Source organism: Malus sylvestris, chromosome 1 (genome assembly GCF_916048215.2).
Source record: "Malus sylvestris chromosome 1, drMalSylv7.2, whole genome shotgun sequence".
In the NCBI taxonomy this organism is placed as follows: domain Eukaryota; kingdom Viridiplantae; phylum Streptophyta; class Magnoliopsida; order Rosales; family Rosaceae; genus Malus; species Malus sylvestris.
Window position 1 is genome coordinate 21,919,203 of NC_062260.1, and position 21,054 is coordinate 21,940,256.

At 39.0% G+C, this 21,054-nt stretch overlaps 4 protein-coding genes across 4 annotated transcripts; 2 read left to right on the plus strand and 2 right to left on the minus strand.

The window, feature by feature from the left end:
- The first annotated feature begins 156 nt into the window (after positions 1-156).
- LOC126622529 (uncharacterized) lies at positions 157-3,554 on the plus strand. Its single transcript, XM_050291325.1, has 9 exons — positions 157-481; positions 594-710; positions 934-1,252; positions 1,793-2,207; positions 2,287-2,386; positions 2,480-2,539; positions 2,669-2,752; positions 2,856-2,963; positions 3,050-3,554. Exons 1-9 carry the CDS (start codon positions 413-415, stop codon positions 3,356-3,358), a joined length of 1,581 nt encoding a protein of 526 aa, XP_050147282.1. The 5' UTR covers positions 157-412; the 3' UTR covers positions 3,359-3,554.
- Positions 3,487-9,201, minus strand: LOC126622523 (AP3-complex subunit beta-A-like). Its single transcript, XM_050291321.1, has 11 exons — positions 8,915-9,201; positions 8,718-8,794; positions 8,358-8,607; positions 7,382-8,005; positions 7,002-7,175; positions 6,661-6,787; positions 6,472-6,581; positions 6,118-6,318; positions 5,067-6,031; positions 4,278-4,547; positions 3,487-4,153 (listed from the first exon to the last, which is right to left on the minus strand). The coding sequence occupies exons 1-11, from the start codon at positions 9,128-9,130 to the stop codon at positions 3,778-3,780; spliced, it is 3,390 nt and encodes a 1,129-aa protein (XP_050147278.1). The 5' UTR covers positions 9,131-9,201; the 3' UTR covers positions 3,487-3,777.
- Positions 9,202-10,881: 1,680 nt separating this feature from the next.
- On the plus strand, positions 10,882-16,039 carry LOC126622509 (protein INVOLVED IN DE NOVO 2-like). The gene is made up of 8 exons (XM_050291311.1): positions 10,882-11,085; positions 12,012-12,954; positions 13,255-13,436; positions 13,770-13,859; positions 13,957-14,244; positions 14,576-14,785; positions 15,378-15,619; positions 15,727-16,039. The coding sequence occupies exons 2-7, from the start codon at positions 12,033-12,035 to the stop codon at positions 15,615-15,617; spliced, it is 1,932 nt and encodes a 643-aa protein (XP_050147268.1). The 5' UTR covers positions 10,882-11,085; positions 12,012-12,032; the 3' UTR covers positions 15,618-15,619; positions 15,727-16,039.
- Positions 16,040-18,082: 2,043 nt separating this feature from the next.
- On the minus strand, positions 18,083-19,502 carry LOC126631081 (expansin-A4-like). The gene is made up of 3 exons (XM_050301249.1): positions 19,276-19,502; positions 18,777-19,095; positions 18,083-18,677 (listed from the first exon to the last, which is right to left on the minus strand). Exons 1-3 carry the CDS (start codon positions 19,430-19,432, stop codon positions 18,368-18,370), a joined length of 786 nt encoding a protein of 261 aa, XP_050157206.1. The 5' UTR covers positions 19,433-19,502; the 3' UTR covers positions 18,083-18,367.
- Positions 19,503-21,054: the final 1,552 nt, after the last annotated feature.

Sequence of the window (21,054 nt, forward strand, 5' to 3'; positions counted from 1 at the left end):
TCAAAGATTCTTCTAGCGCACCAACTATCTTTTCGTTTAGTGATATTTATCTTCATTTGAATTTTGAACAGAATAAGTCTCTTTTTTAACTCACGTAAATTAATGACGATGACAGTATATATTTGTGATGAGTTTGATACCTAGTTATCCGAGATATTTTTCCACCGCACATTCTCCATTCTCTCATGCATTTCAATCTCCCAATTTTTCACTCTTCTCCTTCCTTCCCTCCCAATCTTCTCAAATCTCAACCTCCTCCTCTTGTCTTCTACCTACCCTTAATGGCACCCACGAAGTCGCCTCACTCTCCCTTTGTTTTAGGCACCTCTCCCTGCCTCAACAACTTCCATTATTCCTGCAGCCCTCAGATTCCCAAACTGTTAGCTGGTGGTGATCTTTGCCTCTGCAAATAATGAAATTCGAAGACTTTCTAATGCAGCGAAGCGAGGAGAAGCAGAAAAAACTCGACCTTGAGGAAGAGGTGATGATTGTTTTAAGTTTTTCGCTTGTTTCCGGCATAGAATTCTGTGTAACATGTTAGGAATTTGTCACATAAGCTTGACACAGAGTCAAATTCTTCTGTATTTATACAGGTTAAGAAATTGCAGGCAGAGTTGGATGGAGAACAAACACTTGGCAGGTTTCTGCAATGTGCACTCCATGGACCTGTTCAGTCACATCCGTGTCTTTTATCGTTGTTTCCACCTCAGGTATCGTTGTGTTAATATAACGAGACTCTGTTGACAGACTATGAATCTAGACCGGTTTGGTCACATTGATTCTTGCATGAACATGCGGTCTAGATTCACAGTATGACAATATAAGCACTTTGAACGTTACTATGGATATAAATAAGGGACACACCCTCGATGTTGAAATAATTTCGGTAAGTATTGTTTTTTACAATTATATCGACACATTTTTGTATGGCAGTTTCAGGAGCTGTTTTTGGAGCTGGCAATGGTGGAGGAAGAGATAGGTCAACTCGAAAGAAAAGTCGAAGAGCTGAAACTGAGGTTGTACCAAGAGAGGGAACAAACAAGAGAATGGGAAGTGCAGCGGAAGCAATTAGGGCAACAGAATCACTTGTTATGCAGGGTGGGAAACCAGCCAGTGGTGAATGAAGAAAGATGCAGATCACAGAACTACGAAGCTTTGAGAAATTTGAGAAAAGAAAGAAGGTTGAAGGATAGAAGAGCTTCTGTAGGTTCTGCAGCAGATATCCCAAGATGGAATTTCACATATGCTGATGGTAAACTGCTTGTTATTACTAAAGGTCTCAATGCTATTAGTAATTGAACCACCTAACGTACGATGTATTTTATTTCGTAAGATTTCCGATGTGAGATTGTATACTCTTCAATGAATCTGACTGGAATTGGATTGTTCCAATAGTCTTATTTCAGTAGATGCCAATCCCGTCAAGATTATGTATGCAGGACGTCTGTTCTTTATCGAAGGACGGAAATATCATGGAAATCTCACTTATGATCATATTTACTCAACTCTGGTTTAATCTCATTTATTGATAGGGTTGATTATTAATTGTCAAGATTATGCATGCAGGACGTCTGTTCTTTACCGAAGTGATTACCGATCTGAGACTAGAATCCTAAAGTTTTAGATTTAAATGTTGATTAAATCGTCGCGATTTTACACCCTAAAAGGCTAAAACAATCAACCCATGTCAATAAACGGGATCGAAATTTAAGATTACTACGTAGAAATGACTGTTTCTCGACGTGTCCGTTCGTTACAAATAAATAATTCTTCTTTATGTGTGTTTGAACAGGTGAAACTGCTGAATTATCAAGGAGACAAAGGGGAAGAAGCAGAAACCAGGGCCATGGAGAAAATGATCTGAAACCAAATGAACTCTCGGAAGAACTTCTCAAGTGCCTTATATCCATATTTCTTGAACTGAAACAAACATCACTCGACAAGGAGGGATCATCTGTTGTCCCAAAGCTTGCACTTTCCTGCATGAACTCGAAGGGGCTCATTCCGAAGACCTCATTCAACTGCAAATCATCCACAATTTTCTTCAACTACAACACCTCGTCCAATGCCGACCCTTACTGCATACTGCCCGACTTAGACGGTGCTGTCAGGGATGTTGGCCCGTACAAAAACTTCATCCAGATCACGAGGAGCTCGTTCGATGTCAGCCGATTGTCTGAGTGTTTGAATGCAATCGAAAAGTTGAGGTAACTACTTGCTTGGCTTACAAGTATTGTCAAAACTGGAAAGTATTGTTTCGACGACATTTTTTTCTTGTGAATTCAGGAATTTGATGCATCAGCTGTGTGACGTGGACTTGACTTCCTTGACCTACAAGCAAAAGTTGGCGTTCTGGATCAACATCTACAACGCCTGCATCATGCATGTACTGTAAGAGATCTTAAGCAATGTTTAGTAAGAAACCGAAAAATCCGAGAATGATATGTAATCGGAGCTTCTATTTCTTATCAAATTTCAGGCATTTCTGGAACATGGGCTGCCGTCTACACCGGAGAAACTGCTGGCACTTATGAACAAGGTACACCAATTCTGTCATTCGTAGAAAAAATCGTAAAACATTCAGTTGGGAGTGCAGACGGCTAAAAAATGAGGTTAGATTTATAGCTTTCATATAATACTGAGACTAAATGATCCCGTTTTCGCCTAGGCTGCTCTAAATGTCGGAGGCATAGTGCTGAATGCTCTGGCTATCGAGCATTTCATTCTCCGCCATCCATCTGAATCGAAACATGTACGTGAAACAGACATCAAAACTTGAGCTCCAACTGCACCCTCTCTTTTTTTCTTTCTTCATATGTATGTTTTTTTCCTGATTAATTTACATCACTCGGTAGGGGCCTGCCTATGAGAAGGAAATGCTACTAAGACATGCGTACGGTCTCGGATACCCTGAACCTAACGTCACATTTGCTCTTTGCCGCGGCAGTTGGTCCTCACCGGCAGTATGTAGTGCCTAGCTCTCCCCTGCGTTATTTCACAACATTTTTCTCCGTAGATTTGATGAAATTAAGCTCTGATGTGCATGCAGTTAAGGGTTTACACCTCCGACGACATAGTCAATGAGTTGGAGAGAGCAAAACTGGAGTACTTGGAAGCTTCGGTGGGAGTCACAAGCAAGAAGAAGATTGTGGTGCCCAAGCTCCTTCAATGGAACATGCTCGATTTTGCAGACGGTATGGAATCATTGCTGGAATGGATTTACAGCCAACTGCCGCGGTCTGGTTCGCTGAAACAATTGATAATGGAATGCTTGAATGGAGAGACGAAGTCTCCGATAATCAGAACGGTGGAAGTCCAGCCTTATGAATCCGAGTTCCGGTACCTGCTGCCGTTGTGAGCCAAAATAACAAGAGTTGCAGAAGGGCATAGCCTGTAGCTTTAACGTCATCGGTTAATCCAAATGTAACTAGCTCCGGCGAAAGATTAATCACTGTGCAGAGAAATTAAATGTGATTAGCTAATAACTTATTGTACACTCTCTTCAATCATTCCACTGGAAATGTGTACTTCATATGGATTTAAATTACATAAAATTTCATGTCCCATAAATTACAAAAAGTAGAGACTGAAAATCAAGAACAAACACTTTCCGAGCGAAAGAAAATGAACTCGAGACAATTCTGTGAATGAGTATAATACCGAGCTTTTGCCCGCTGTACAGAAATACATTAAACATACGGACAGCCAGAAGAGTTGGCAGTACACCGCGGGTTTTCTATGTTCTCTCCAAAACTCAATTACTGGTTTCCAATGTCCTTACGAACTCACGTGGGCATGGGAGGGCTCAACTAAGAAATTTACGATCCTGTTCAGAAGATTCAACCCAAACACAGTTTCTTCACAGTTTACTTTAACTGACATTTCCAATGGTTCGGAACATCTACCTTCGACAGTAATGGTTATCAAGCAGGGGGCAGAGGTGCTTAAAATCTTGCTGCTGAACCGTAAGCACAGGCCTGTTGCATCATCAAGCTTTGCTGCAACTGGCAAATCAACGGATACAAGATGAAGATTTGCATTGCTGAGCATCTTCAATGCAAGACTTCGGCAGATTACGAGAAATTTGTCTTCCACCAATGAATTATCACCCTTGTCCTTGTCCAACTCCTTGATATGGTCAGTGAAGGTGCACCTGTTGAAGAAAACACAATATTATAGAATAACAAAGACCGAATGAGAAGGGGTTTTTCGGAAACTATTATCAACAAGTGAAATTTGCCTATACGACAATAGAAAAAAAAAAAGAGTCAGTTTACCTTCTTACGCATTCAAACATTCCACGCAGTTGAGACTCCTTATTTGTAAAGGCTTCAACATCCATAGGAAGAGCTTTTACAAAGTATCCAATGTCAGGCCGCAACTTAATAGGATGCCTCTTGCCGTTACAATATAAGGCCAGTTTTAGAGGCAAGAGGTGGTGATGGAAGCGGACCTGGATGCTTCTTGTTATAGTCTGACCAGGTTCCAGAGAAGTGATCTCTTCTACAGCAACTAGATTTGGCTCATTACTTTGAGGTATCGTGGAGCTGTGGTATCAAGATAATCGTAACAAAAGATTAGGCCCTTACAAAAGAAATAAACATTCTTAATACATGATACAAGAATAAAACAAATGCATTTTATTAAATCATCCTGCTCGATTATGAACAGTGGAACCCCCAGGCATAGCACGGACCAGTCTGGAAACTGTAAAAATCCACTAAAGCCTAACCAAACTACTCCATTAGATCTCACTTAGGATCATTAAGAATAGTAAGATATAATGATAGTAGATCTTAAAGAAATCTCCAGAAATGCTTTTGCGTGCAGATTTATTTGACAAATCCACCATAAAAACAACTTATTTGGCCTATTAACCTCAACCTAAAGTATAACACATGGGTTTTAACAAAGTAATCATCATCCTGTTCTATAACCAAAAATGGTCGAGAGTTCCTAACCAAAAGATAGCCAATTTATGTATCTCAGGCATGACATATCAAGTATTTATTGCAGAAGTATTTTGTATTGTGAGTTAAATTACCAGACATGTACAGTTAAATTACCTTTCATCTGAAAACGACGATTGCTCTACAGAGTCCTTGCCTTTTCCGGATTCCTCATCCACAAAAGTTATATCAGACATGGTCTCATTTGAGCAGTTCTTGAAGGAAACTTCTATACATATAAACAGAGGAGAGATACTTGAAATCTCAGATGAAAATGAATAGTCAACCTTTAAGCCATTTCCATTCACAGGGTCCAAGAGTGGATAGCTTTTAGGTCTAACTTGACCTCCAATATCCCCAATGGAGATTCTTGCTGAAGATGTACGGACTTGACTGTGTTGAGTGTGTTCTGAAGTATTTGGTTTTGAAAAACCAGGTTGGTCATCTAACCATGATTCTAAAGCTCTATTTGACAACAATTCGCCAAAATCAGAAGCAGACTGAGAAGCTCCATTTTTCCTTTCATCTGAAAACTGAATCAACTGATGAGAATTGTCATCGTCTTCACTTGCAGAACCAGCGTCTTCACCGTCATCAGTGCCAGTTGAATCAACACTAGAACGTTGCGAACTGTAACTAGAAGCAATTTCCTCATCCAAAGATTCAGACGCTGAGTCCTCATCGTCTGTAACATATGATTCACCATTTTCATTCATTTCGGGGCCATCACAGCGCAAACTACAGGGCTTTGGGAGAGGCTCATACCCTGGAGCAGCATGAAGTACTATCTGCGATAAAGAGCCAGGAAGGTAAAACCGGTGATCAATGGGCTCATGGCACACTGGTTTATTTTGTTTCCCAAACAAGTTTTCTGCCAGGAGAAGTGAACTATCTTTTTGTTGACCCGGACGGTTGGTTCCCTCCTCCAGACATTGAGAATCTAAATAAGTTGACAGGAGTTTCTTTAAGAAATGAGCTCGGTCACGAACGTCATAATTTAAGTCGCATTTGGCCAGCTCCAACACGTAGATTAAAACCATTTTGATTGTCAACACGTCATCCCCTTTTGCCCCCAATAAAACCTACAGAACAGATAACCTCAACATTTAGAAAGAAACGTAGTCACTTTTACCCCATGTACTTAGAGAAGACCTCCATGCAGTAGTACCTTAACAGCGGTATTACAAATCTGAAGCTTTGTTTCCACTTCTTCAGAAGCAAAGCACCCTGCAAGATACTTGAGCACTGTAGCTAACATCCTTGGGATGAGATCACCTAAAGAGTTATACTCCCCCAGCATCCAAACAACCATAGCACGTGCAGCAGGCACCTTTATTGAAGTTAAACTTCGAACCAATTGAATAATAACCTTGAAAAGGTGTAAATGTCAGTTAATAAATGCCCCAAAAAACAGAGAGAAGAAAGACAAGGTAACAAGGCATCACAAACAACACTAGTAAATCACCTCTACACCCCTGATTAGACATCTAATGACAGCAACTCAGCAGAAAATTGAAAATACCTTTTCATGACTGGGTGGATCTAGCTGAATGATTGACTTAATAGACATTATTGCTTGAATCAATATATCTGCTTCGGCATCCACAGACCCAAACTCACCAGTCATAAGTTCTGCAAAATTAGATATTAGTTCAGAACTCAAGAAGCAAAACTTTCTGAAGATCAATACAACAGGTAGATAGTCACAGACGCTGTCTGGTCAAAGCCAATAGAAATTCCAAGCATGCATTTGCCATTTCTGGAAGTCGTTGCGCACATATGCCAATTCCAGCAACAGTATCGGCAGCAAATCTCCTGTCGGGATCTCTAATATAATCCTAGCAACAAACACAAACAATAAGCAAAGCATACCCGGCTTTCATTTTACAAATTGTAACACATACAAGTTTGAAATTCTCAAATAAAGTTGATGGTGCATAGCTAACAAATAAATCAAGCAAACTTGCACTTAATATTATGAACAATCTAGCAGACATGAGTATCTGTGGTAAGAGGAAAAGAAAAATCTAATTTCAAAGGGGAAAAAACTACCTGAAATTCTTTGAGTATAAACGAAATTGATGAATCTGTAGCGATGTAAGCCAGTATATCCAGTTTCAAAGCTTTAATTTGATACGATTCCGAAGAGCATATAAAGAAGTCTTCAAAGTATGGAGAGAAGAGTGAAGGAATTGCTTTGGCAAATACTTGAATGTTACATAAAACCTGCACTGGTCAATCAATAAAACGATCCTTACCATCTTACCAACTGTAAATTAAGAAAAGAAAATTCAAAGAGGACAAAAGAAATGTTTATGAAATATCAACAATATATGAATTCACAGTCACGTGCATGCATCAATAAACTTAAAAAAAAATAAAGTACTTCAATGCTCATACAAACTAATTAACTGCAAGGAAATGTTAACTACCACATATTTTGAGGCATTGGATGATCTTAGAACGAACAAGAGCGGCTTAATGATTCTTTTTAAATCCTCCGTTGATGCCATAATCCAATGTACACCAGCAGCTGCTAGTACAACTGCACTATTATTACTCCACAACAATGGCGATGTACATTGCAGCAGGATCTTCACATCATCGTTATTCTTTCCAGATGTAAAACGAGCATCATTAAATTCAGAGGAATCTTTATTCATGAAACTTAATCGTGATAAGTATTCAGCTGGTCCTTCAATATAACAACGGGATACAGCATTTGTTAATTCAGACTCATAAAGACCATTAATGTCACCATCGTCATCCAACGCAGAGTTGGTGTCCGCACAATCCTTTTCAGATCGAGAATTCGCTGTTCCATGCAAAGAGAACATAATGGATTCCTTTATAAGCCCATGCCTTGCGACTACATAGCGCAAAAGGATCCCAATTAAAACTATTTTACCCCATTCTTCCACATCAGGAAGAACCTCACATAACCTTTTATAGTTCCTTCCAATCAGTGACAAATTATTTGGACAAACAGAAGAGAAAGCAGCAGCAGCAGCTCCAACGACACAAGGGGAAGAGTCATTCAACAATGTTCCAATAATCTGCACAGAGAAGACCATTATACGAACATTAGTGACACTGGACCTAGAGTTTCGGATGTTATAATGATATAAGATAAACACATATACAAATATGGCAATGCAGCTAGTACAATACAATGTACAGACTAGAAAGGTTGTGATGATCGGGACACAAGCATCGCAAACTTCAATACATGAAATGAATTTTCACAGGACATGTGATTTCACAATCATTTCCGATGAAATATCAACGGGACCAACGGATGGACTTTTTATAGCTTATATAAGAGAACAGACAGCAGATCATAAGATCAAATCAATTGATCATCAACATCTTAATGATGAGAACTACAAATAAGCACCGAAATCAAACCTCTTCAATCCCCACAGTATTCTCCTCAAGGCGCAAATCGTGCAGCTTAGGAAGTGCATTGGCCGCGCATTTCCTAACATACACAGACGGATCTCTAGCACATTTTCTGGCTGCAACAAGAACCAAAGGTGCAATAACATGCAGGCGTATCCCCGCCATGGTTCTCAGCGCCCACGCCCTCACTAACGGATTTGGATCCCCTAAATCCTTCTGGAAATAATTAATTGACAGCAACGCTTCATTCGGACGCCTAAATTAAAGTAAGCATGAAAAATATTTAAAACAAAAGCAAAAAAAAAAAAAAAGCTCAAAATTTGAGTAAACGATTCGGTTGAAATCAAAAGGTTGAATTTAGCTTACTTTTGAGCATAATGCAGCAAGTACACGTAAACGAGCTTCTTCACTTCCAATGACTGCGACGCTACGTTCTTCACAACCTGCGATTCCAATTCAACCAAATCGAATTTCAAATTACTAAATTGATGGCTACGATTATTCAATTTTTATCCTTTTTTTTTTGGGATTCGAATTCGAGAGTGATGAAGTTGGAGAGGTACCTGAGGGAAGAAATTGGAGACTTCGAATCCCTGGGCGATGAGAGCGAGCAAACGCTTGAGAGCCTCGCACTTCTCGGAGTCGAACCTGCTGTCCAGGAGAGGAGCGATGCTGACGTCGTCTGGATCGTCGTAGAGGTGGGCGTCAGTGCCGATCCGGAACACCAGTGTCGACGCCTTGCTTAGAGTCTCCGCCGTTGCTCCGAACTGATTGAACATCTTCCGCCACGGTTTTCTGGTGCTCCTGGAAGCTCACTCGTCTCTGTGCGTCTGAGTTTGCGAGAAACATAGGGGTGGGGATGAGAAGGCGACCTGGGGAGCGGGTCGGATCTGGCGCGTTAAAGTTTATTAACGGGTTACGGGTTGATGCGCGCCTAACCGACCCGCTAACATTGAGTGTTACTATGTTTATTGCATTTGCACATGTTATATTTTCTCACTCGCTCTATTCGGTATTTATCTAAATTACATATTAATAAAATTCTATTTGTCAATTAAAATTCTAACAAATTACCATTCTAGCTTTCTCATTAGAATTGAACAAAAATAAAAAGCATAGACAATTTAGTAATTACGCATAACACAAATTTTATTGTTTTTTATACTAACATCAGAACCATGTAAATATAGCATATCCTATTTAAAAATTTAAAAATAAATAAATAAACCTCACTTTTCTCCTCATTTTCCTCTCTACCTTCCCTAGGTTCTCCTACCTTTTTCTCTTCTATTTTTTTTTTGTCTTTTTCTTTTTTGAGTTGTCATCCGTGCTCATTAACGATAAGTTGTAGTCAAATAAAAAATAAATTTTGTTGCACACATGGAGCGTGTGTGCCGATTGCTGGTATATTTTAGTAAAATATATATGAAAATTGTAAATAATTTATTTATTTAAATAAGTACTAATGTAATATTAATTTTATTCACATGTTATATTTTCTTCCTCACTCTATTGATGAAAAATACTTTATATTATACACATGATATTTAAATAAGTACTAATGTAATTTTATTCTTTTAACAGTTAAAACATGTGATATGATGATTGACATGAAACGACATGTTATTTTGATGGATGACTTACTGATCTATTGCTACAAATATGACCTGATTAAGCACAACTTGAACATTAAATTTTTCGTGTGAATTCATATCGTGTTAACAAGTTATTAACAATTTTTCAAATATAATGCAAGGTGGATTACAATCGTAAAGGATCACCCAAGACGAGAACCAGAGATGGCAATGAAGTGTTTAGATGGCCTTTGGCGCACTCATCTTGAAATTTATTATGTACTTGTTAATAATTTATTTATTCCCGAATTTGTTAATTTGACGCATATTTTCTTCCAAACTTGTTAGGTTATATGTAGTTATCAATTCATTTTCGATAATTTCTTGACAATAATACGTTGTTTGTTAAACAAACACATCGTACATATCAAAGTACTAATATATCTTAAACAAGAGATGTAATAACTTATGTATATGGCATATTTGCACACCACCCACCCACAACTTACATGTTTCAACATACTGAAATTTGAAAATGTAAAAGTCACATCTTGTGAGCCAGACATTACATTAACAGGAAACTGATTAAAGTGTTGCATGTGAAACGTAGCTAAAGATACTAAACATGTGAGTTGCTCACGAGTTACTTGCACTTGACTGACAAAATTGGAAAACGGCAAACCCACAACACATATAACGTTTTTTTTTTTTATTATGACACTTGGTCTCTATACTCTATCGTGAAAAATGAATGATCTGAACTTTTTCTTAATCCGACAATCACATTTGATCCAATTAAAATTAAACACATCATAATTATATAGATATAAATATTGAGTAAATCAACTTTAGAACAAAACTATTTACTTCAATCGAACAAGAAAATGGGGATGTGAAAGAGGTTTTGCGTCCCTTATAGAAATGCTATATATAAAGGTTTGTTAGGTTAGGATTGTGACGTCTCCAATTTCATACATTTGTCGCCCTCTCGATTTTGTCACTTGTCGCGGACAGCACAGTGCTCCAATTACCAATTTCCTCTTTCGCTTTTGTGGCCTCCGCTGGGCACTGAGTTGCTGCGACTCACTCAGAGCCCTGCCCCCAATTCTTCTTCCCCCACAAACCCTAATTTTGGAGCTCAGGAGCTCCGATTTCCGCAGGTCAATCTCTCTCTCTCTCTCCATAATTTAGCTGATCGCTGTTGGGTTTGCTTGTTCCGTTACATGCATGTGCTTGTTTGGTTGAAATGTTGAATTTACAGCATGCATTGTGAATTTTGGGCTTTTGGGTTGTTTGGCTTCGAGCTTTGCAGCTTCAGCTTCCGTTTTGCTCTGTGTTTTCTCTGATCTGCGGCATCTGCTTGTATAATTTGTGTGTATGTGTTTGTTTAATCGATGGAATAACATTAGGACACTATTTATGTATGGTTTTCATTTAATTTTTTGGCGATTTTTCTTTTGGAATTTTGATGATTTTTCAGGGTTGCGTGAATTTTGTTACAATGCGGTTTCATATGGCAAAATGTTTCTTTTAAGGCAAAGATAGATTTTTATTTTGGAAATTGTCCTGTGAGTGATTTTGCAGTAGAGAATTAAAGGAATGATGCGGAGACCGAACCCGAATTCTATATAAAGCGGTTTCACTGCTGTACAAGGACTCAACTTGTGTAACCCTAAGCCTTAATTTGTGTGATTTCTTTATGTATCCTGAATGTTGGTGTAGCTTTGGTTATGCTTGTCCTTTCTTTTCTGGCTTCACTTTGCTTTTAATTTTGAATCCGTTGATTCGGTGCTTAGGGAGCAACAAATTTACCCATAAGCTTTTCTTTTCCTGAACTTTATTGGGGACGTTTATGTTGGGTTTTGTGGTGCAAACAGTGTCAAGTTCGCAAGAAATTAGATTAACAGTATTGATCCGTACTAGACACTTCAAACTCAACGGTGGCAACTAAACACTTATATCTACCTCTTTAACCTGCCGTTGCACATGTTCTGCTTCCCACAAAATGAACCATTAAAAACCATCGAATTCTCACAATTTTGACTAGTGACCTTGATATTTAATATTTTATGTTTTCATGGTTTAGTGCTCTTTAAACAAAGTTCAAATGGGGAGTGTGGCGGATCATAGCTCTGAAGATGATACTGATATGAGTGAAACAGAATTGGATGAGGAGGTAGAAGAATATTATGAAGAGCTGAAGAATGGAAAACACAGTGTGAGAAACTCAGATGGGACATATACTTGCCCTTTCTGCCCGAATAAGAAAAAGCGGGGTTCTGTTCGCAAGGACCTTCTCCAACATGCTTCTGGGGTGGGAAAGAGTACTTCAGAAAAGAGAAGCACAGAAGAAAAGGCCAAACACTTAGCTGTGGTGAAATATTTGGAAAATGATCTAGCAGCTGAAGGTGGCCCATCTAAACGTGTGGGTGAGGAAGAACCCCCAATTGATTGTGACCAGGATGAAAAGTTAGTGTGGCCTTGGACAGGGGTAGTGGTTAATATTCCAACCAGACGGGCCAATGATGGGCGATACGTCGGGGAAAGTGGATCGAAACTGAGAGATGAGCTAATAAGGAGAGGGTTCAATCCCTTAAGGGTGCACCCTTTATGGAATTTTCGGGGTCACTCGGGAAGTGCGATCGTGGAGTTTAGGAAAGATTGGCCTGGCTATGTTAATGCCATGTCATTTGAGAAGGCTTATGATGTAGACCATCATGGAAAAAAGGACTGGGAGATTAACAGTGACCAAAAATCTGGACTTTATGCTTGGGTTGCTCGTTCAGATGACTATAAAGCTTCTAATATTGTTGGAGAACACCTCCGCAAGATTGGAGACCTTAAATCAATTTCTGAAATTACGGAGGAAGAAGCCAGGAAGCAGGATAGACTAGTAACTAATCTTAACAACATCATTGAGGTCAAGTACAAAGACTTGGAAGAGATGGAGCTGAAATGTAGTGAAACTACAAACTCCATTAAGAGCGTAATCACAGAGAAAGAAAAGATCATTCAGACTTATAATGAAGGTAAGATTTTGTTTTATTCATTAAAAAAAATGGAAGAGTGCTATTTATCAAATAGAATGAAGTTACAGCTTTTTTTTTTTTTTTTTTTGCGTACTTTTCTGATTCCCTCATTAGAGTTGAATCCCAAGTATCTATTACATTCGTTATATTCCATTTCTGCAGCTGTACGGTTTCTGCATGATTTGGATAAAGTGGCTTGGTTTTCACCATTTTGGGTTTATTATATATCAATATCATTTTATACTGGTATGAGGCTGTAGCAACATTACTTCCTGACATGCATTTTTTTTGTTTTGATAGAGATTAAAAAGATACAAACGAGCGCTCGGGAGCACTTTCAGAGGATTTTTGGCGACCATGAAAAACTTAAGTTGCAACTCGAAACTCAAAAGAAAGAGCTAGAGTCCCGCATAGAAGAAATGGAGAAGCGTGCAGTTGCCAACGAAGATGAAAGTAGGAAGCTTGCTGAGGAGATTGAAAAGGTTTACTAAGTTCTGCACCATTGTTGCACATTCTCTCTTAGATTTCATGATTAAATTCTTGTGAACTTATATAAATTATGAATATTGAAAGGATGGAAACTAGTTTGTTGAAAGTTACTGAAAATTAGCATGATATTCAAGTGTCATCAAATTGTATCATGAGTATTTTAGGCTTGATGCATTTATGTTTAATTTATTTATATTGTGTGATGTTTTTTGTCTTGGTTACTTTTAGATTGCAGCATGAGTTGCATTTAATTTGTAGTCATTGTTGTTGAAGCCTTTAAGGATCGTTCCGAACACTTGATAACAGTGATGTTGTTGTTCTTGTAGAATTCCATAAAAAATAGTTCTCTTCACTTGGCTTCTATGGAGCAACTGAAGGCTAATGCAAATTTATTGAAACTGGCTGAAGATCAGAAGGTTTGTTGGCTATTTTTAAGTGCTTAAAAATGATCTGAACATTATATATTGATTTCAGAGAAGATCTTTGATGTATGTGACAACCATTTTGATCCAGAGGCAAAAGGAACAGCTCCACAATAAAATAATTAAACTGCAACAGCAACTGGATACAAAGCAAACTCTTGAATTGGAAATTGAGCAACTAAGAGGGAACTTAAATGTTGTAAGGCGCATGGGGGATGACGGTGATGTTGAAGTGCTGAAAAAGGTGGACAACATGATCAAAGGCTTGAGAGAAAAGGAAGAATCACTAGAAGACTTAGAAGCTTTAAATCAAACTTTAATTGTAAAGGAGCGCAAGAGCAATGATGAGCTGCAGGAAGCCCGGAGGGAATTGATTAATGTAAGTTTTTCTGTTTGATTTTAATATAAATGTTGCTCCATTACATCTCTTTATACTAAAAAAGACTTCTGACATTTCAGATGATCTTACAAGAATTCAGAATTTAATTATGTGTCCTTACTTTCATGTTTTGCAAAAACTGGTTGATATTTGACTCTGAAATTGTAAGGCAGACATGCTTTTGTTTGTTTATGTAAATGCTTTTCACTGGGGTGGATCTTCGATTTTGTACTGTAATGTGGAATGACCCTTTGTGCACCAGAAAATTCTTAAGGTTCTGTTCTTAGCTTCTTATGCTTATGATAAGCTACTAATATTCTTAAATCTGCAGGGATTGAAGGAAATATCAAGTAGTGCACAAATTGGTGTTAGGAGAATGGGTGAGCTTGACAGTAAACCGTTCCAAGAAGCACTGAAGAGAAAGTATAATGAGGAAGAAGCAGAAGAGAAGGCAATGGAGCTGTGCTCCTTGTGGGTAGAATACCTGAAGGACCCAGAATGGCATCCTTTCAAAGTTACTACAGTCGACGGGAAGCATAAGGTACTCTCTAATACCATTTTTTCATTGTGTTGGGTTCTTCTGCTGTTTCTCGTAGCACAAGAAAGCATCTGACAAAAAAAAAAGTATCCAATATGTTGGCATAAATGAAAAAGATTTCTTAGATTGAACCAGTTGGGCTATCCCCGTGAGTTATTTCTCTTTGTTGCTTATAAAACTAGTTGTGCCAAATTTGTGATTGTGGTGGCAAAATCCTTTCCCAGTGACGGTAGCTGATGTTCATCAAATAGGATCTCCATTCACATGTTTGTTTGGTTTGTATTTTATTGTCATTTATAATTTCTGGTTGGAAATGGACTCTCCGCTGTCAAAACGCATTATGCATTACAATGTGAGCATCTATTAATTACTTTGGTCGATAAACCTGCTTTGAGGGCAATAATATTTGCAACATTATTATCCCACATACAAAAGTTGACAGCATAAATTTTAGTCTTATGCTATTATTGAATCATCTAATTTTTAAGCTTTAATCATACTCTAATGGCTCTCCGTGCTTTTTCCTTGTGAATCACTTGGCACTTGCTCGCTGCCCCTTTGCTTCCTTTTCACTAGTTTATCTTTTTATGTTCAGGAAGTTATATCCGTCGAGGATGAAAAATTGAAAGATTTGAAGAAAGAACTGGGTGAGGAAGTGTGCAACGCTGTAATATCAGCTTTAACAGAGATCAATGAATACAACCCTAGTGGCAGGTACATAACGTCGGAATTGTGGAACTACAAAGAGGGACGAAGGGCTTCACTAAAAGAAGGAGCTGCATTTATTCTGAATCAGTGGAAAACAAAGAAGCGGCGGATGGAGCTGGATTACTAAAGGTCAGTTTTCGGTGTTTGTAATGACTTATTTAACGATTTGATATAAATCATCTGTAAGTAAGTTGCAATGATGATTGATTTGAGTATTTGCCTTTCTGTTTTCGCAGTTCCATCTGGCCAGCTTAATGGATCATCCTCCCAACACAGAATTGCTGAATAAGTGGCTAACCTGAAGGAGGACTCTGCCTTTAGATGCATTCGTAGTGTAAGCTTTCCCAGTCAATATGTGGACAGACGGGACAGTACCCAACTTCTTATTCAAACTCTCAGGGAACGAAACCGTTTCGTCATTTCACCTCTATAAAGGTTTGTTCCCGAGAGCGAACTATCGGTATCCGACTTTGGGTGTATCTGTATTTAACAATGTACAATACTCCTGCAAACTTTTTAAGTTCCTTTGTCTATCATTTGCTACCTGAATCCTGATGTGATGCTACTCCCATCTGACTCGTAAGTCTTCAGGTCGAGAAAAACTTGTATGAAACGGGCTGTATACACCTTGATCTAACACTCTCCTTGCGGAGAAGTGTATACACCTTACAAAACAAGGCTTTCTCCATCTGAATTTAGTTGAATCCATTGGCGGAGTGGTGTAGTTAGTACAGATGAAAAACAGTAAACTCGTTTCTTTTCTTATCACTTAATCATCCTGAGGTCTTGAGTTCACGTTTTGCACTTGAGGTCCCGAGCTTGACCCTAATATCTTTTGTTGTATACGAGCAAACAAAAAATAAAAGGAAAATAATAATAATTCCGTCGAAGTGAACGGAGAGAGAGCTGCAAACGACGTCGTGCAAACGTGTGAAAATCGAAAAAAAGTGCATTAATTCGTGGACGCAAGATTGACAGTAAAAGGCCAGTATTAAAGGATCCGGACAGATCCGGACAGATCCGGAGAGGATCTCAGGAGCCTAAATAAATACAAGAAACCGCGTGATTTCTGGACGGCGGCACATTTCACGACCCAGAACGACGCCGTTTCTGGTATCCAATCTCAATATCTGCCGTTTCTATGGAACCCTAGGGCTATATATTCGTGCTCTGTCTTCTCAAATCCTCAGAGATCTCCATCGCCTACCTCTTCTGTAAAAGTTAAAAATTAGGGCTGTGATTAGAAAGAGAGAGGCTTGAGCGGAAACCCCAATTAGGACTAAAGTATCAAGGAGCGCAAAGAGAAGCAGAAAGATCGCCGCCGCTTTTCACCCGAATCGTAGGCCTTTGGCGTCTCTGCTCGTATCTTTGCGTTCCACTGATTCTTTCGCCCTAATTGGGTCCGACCCGCAATGACAGGCCGTCCAATTCTATACACTTGATATGAGCCCCCTTTCTTTCTTTTCAATTTCTGATTTTTAGGGTTTTTATTTTTATTTTTTTGCGATTCAGTTTTTTATTTTAGGGTTTTGGGGAATATTTGGCACTTGTTGGGTTTGTGAGAGGAAGCGATTTTGATTTGCTTTCTCGCGGAGACCAATGGTGCTTACAGTGAAGGTCCGATTCGCACCGTTTCGGTGGGAGTCGGACGGCGGCCAGACAACCGTAGTGATGGTATCCACAGATGGCGGGTTCTCTCTGTCCCGTTTTTCTACTAATCTCCATCTCACATTTTCTTATTTTCCAATCAATTTATCCCAAAAACTTTATTTTTTAGTTGATTTGTTTTTTTCTATTTTTTTTATTGAAAATTGAAATTATAATCATTTAATTAAGGATTGTATACGATGTTTCATGGTTGGTTGATTTTTGAGTTTTGGATGGGAACCTGGACTGATTGAGCACGATGAGTAAAAGACCATAAACCCTAAACCCTGAGGATTCGATTACCTAAAAATGTATTGTGGAGGATTTGAGGACTTAAAACTGTTACACTGATCGATCCATCTAAGTTGCTCTCCTAAACTTAAGAAAGTTGTAATGAAACCAATTCCGAAAGTCTTAACCAAGTTCTATGAATTGCACATTACACGAACAACAAAGAATCCAATGTAGAAGACATGGTCACAATTTTAGTTTGGTCGTATGTTAAGGAGAAAAAAACATGACTCAGGAGAGAAAAACGTGACATAGGTTACTAGACTACGTAGCATATCCGACCATCATAAGCATAAGAACACATTATCGAGTATTGTCATGTCGTATATACTTAATAACTATACTTCAATTACAAGCCATCAGTATTAGTATTGTATCAACACATTTATGTCGTTTGTCAACATAAATCTTATAAAAAGGTCGTTTGTCAACATAAATCTTATGAAAGGTAAGTGACGGTGCAATAACCCTTTATTAGATGATCGAATAAAACACGTGTGATCAGGATGTCCGATCTAAAGTTTCTACGTCATTGTTTAATTTCTCATTCGGCTGCTGGTGGCAGACGTCCCTTCAAAGGTCCTTGATTGCCGGTAAAATCACACCCCAAATGCAAAGTTGCAAACCATCCCCAAAAGCCAAAAACAGAAAAAATACTAAAATTAAAGTATTTAATTATAAATATATTCAGGATCAGATAACCAAAGCTGCGGGCTACACTACCAGCCACCTCAGCTGCCTACAACAACACTTTTGAGGCTTGGAGCTTTTTTCACTCCTCCACCCAGCAGTAAAAAAAAACTTTAACTTTAACTTTAACTTTAACCCCACCATCAAACATTACTTTTACTTTCTTGCTCTTCTCTCTTTTACCAAACCCAAAAATTAAAAGGAAAAAGAAAGTAAAATGATATATTAAAAAGCGGGAAAATTGAAGAATTAGACCCTGAAGTTCTTGCCGGTGAAAGTTTGGCCGAACTGCCAGTTGGAAGGGACGATGTTCCAGGAAGTGGAGGTGCGGCGGTCACTGGCTGTCACCCTGAAGGAGAGTGACTGTCCAACCAGGATGGCGTTTGACTGCCAGTTCTGACCCCAGTTGCGGCTCAGGCTCATCCACGGAGTGTTCGTCCCTTTAACGTACACCTTCACTATGTCCCCTGCGCCCGCGACGTTGTGGATCAGAACCAAGTTGAAGTACTTGTGGCCGTTGATTGTGAACCTGATTCCACCTTGCTTCCGGCATGGCACCCTGTACCACAAAAAGGGCATTTTAGTCATTTGGCATTTACAAACGACCAAAATAATAAAACAAAAACAGAGAGAAAGAAAGAGAGAGTGCTGTGCTCACCGGCGGTAAGAAACAGGGACAATGCCGGCGCGGTACTCGGCGATCTTGAGGAACATGGGCATGGCGAGATCGAAGTGGGTGCGAGGAGGGTTGCACCAGCCGCCATCGTCGCTGGGCTGGGCGAAGTTTGGAGGGCAAAAGTTTGTGGCCGTGACAAAAATGGAGGGACTGCCAGATTTGCACCACTGAGGCTGATTTGCGCACTTGAGTTCGAAGCAAGCTCCACAGCTCAAACCGTTGTTGAAGAGTGCCGTGCTCAGCGCCGCCGTGTTCACTCCGTAGCCCTGGCTGTACAGATTTCCGTAGCCACAGGCCCCTCCTGTATATACACAGAGACAATCAAAAGGCATGAACTTTTAGTTTTTGTTGTAATATTTTGAGAGATTTTGGGAAATTTTGATGTGGGGTTTTGAAATTAGAGGGTCTAAATCCAAAAGAAATGGACTTTATGTTATATTATGCTTAAAAAATTCAGGGGGGTGAAATATCTTGAGCTTACCCATAGTTCCAGAGGCATCACTGCCGCCATAGAAGGTGGCATGAGCATCCTGCCACGCTCCGCCAGTGTAAACACCAGGAATTCTGGCCTCGACTACAATGGTACTGGCCAGTGCCATGAGAGAAGCAATGCAGAGCAGAGGAGCCATGGCGGCCATTGCTTTCTAGAGAGAGAGAGAGAGAGAGAGAGAGAGAGAGAGAGAGAGAGATGGGGTTTTTGAGTTGGAGGGTTTGGGTGTGAGGAGAAAGCAGAGGGGTGGAGTGCTATTTATGAACAAAGTTGCAGAGAAACATTGTCAAAAGGTGACAAAATCATCACCTTGATTAATGCGGCTTTGGTCTCCCACGAGTAGTTGAAGGTTTTTTTTTTGGCGGTAATTCCGTTCAACTCTTTTTTTATTCTCAATTGACGGAAATGCCCTTTTGGTTAATTCCTTTTAACAAGTTTTAGGGTGAGGATTGTACGTCTAAAATTATGATCTTGGTGCATTGAGGAGAATAGGGGTTCGGTTCTCTTCAATTGAACGAAAAAGAGTAGGATGCTTGAAAGAATAGTAGCCCACGATTGAACCTCGATTTAATTTGCTCGTTTAATTATTTAATACTCTCAAGGCTGGCCTTGAAAATAGCTAGAATAGGCGGACCGTCTAGGGTCCCTACCCTAGAGAGGCCCTCAATTTTGTATTTGATACACACACACTATATTACAAACTTTTTAATTGTTTAAATAAGAAGTTTATGGATTTTGAGATTTTATCTAAATACAAAAGCACATTGGGCTGAGCAGGTGAGCCCGTCATATTAAGCGACTCAAACATGTTCTTATTGACTTGGAAACAAGTCTCTATTTACATCTTTTATCTCACTTCCCAAACCGCTAGACACTGAACTCTAAACAGATAAACCCTTTGGTTTTTGTTGCATTCCCCAAACAACACACAAAATCCTAAGCATCATTGTTCATTCTAAGGTCCCACTTCGAAGCCTCGTCTAGAGTCATCAAATTCTCAGAATCGGACCTGAATTTATCATCGGATTGTTCTATTCAATCAATCAAATTACATTCGTCTCTCTATTCAAAGAAAGATGCGGGGTTTTTGTGGAAAAGGTGAGGGTAGTGAATGTAGGGTCAACAATGTCGGGGCTCGAGGGAGTTGTGATCATATTGGAAGAATCATGAAACCAGTTTGCTTCGTTTGCAATTTGTGCCACTGCGCACTCTTTGTCTTTTTGGCTGCCAAATTAGGGATTTTCTTTCTTTTTTGTTCCTTCATTTTTATCTCTTGACTTTCTAGATAGTGGGTGCATGTGCATTGTGGACTGTCCGGTGAATAGGAGGGAAGACTTGCTTGGCGTACTCAATGGTACGGACACAAGGTTTTTGCTTGAAAATTTTATTTAAAAAAATGACGTTGTAGTGTTTGATTGATTGTAGATCCGGTTAGTTATATGTATTATTATAAGACAAGGTATTGAACAACATAGTGCTATCAATAAGGGCTTGAGTCTGTGCGCTTGTAGTGGTTGAATCAAGAGTTTCTTTATGTACTGATTTGTGAACGATTTTGCAAATCATTCAACATTGCATTCTAATTCGTTATAGAGGTGGGGTTGAGATTTGTTATTGGAGAAGATTTTGTTTACTGCACATATTGTATTGCTTGAGCATTGTAATTCTTTTAAAATTCATATCATATCATGTTTATAAAATAAAGAATAACATATCGCTATCAGTAACCTGAACCTCGCATACAACGGTTATGATCTAATGTTCCACTTT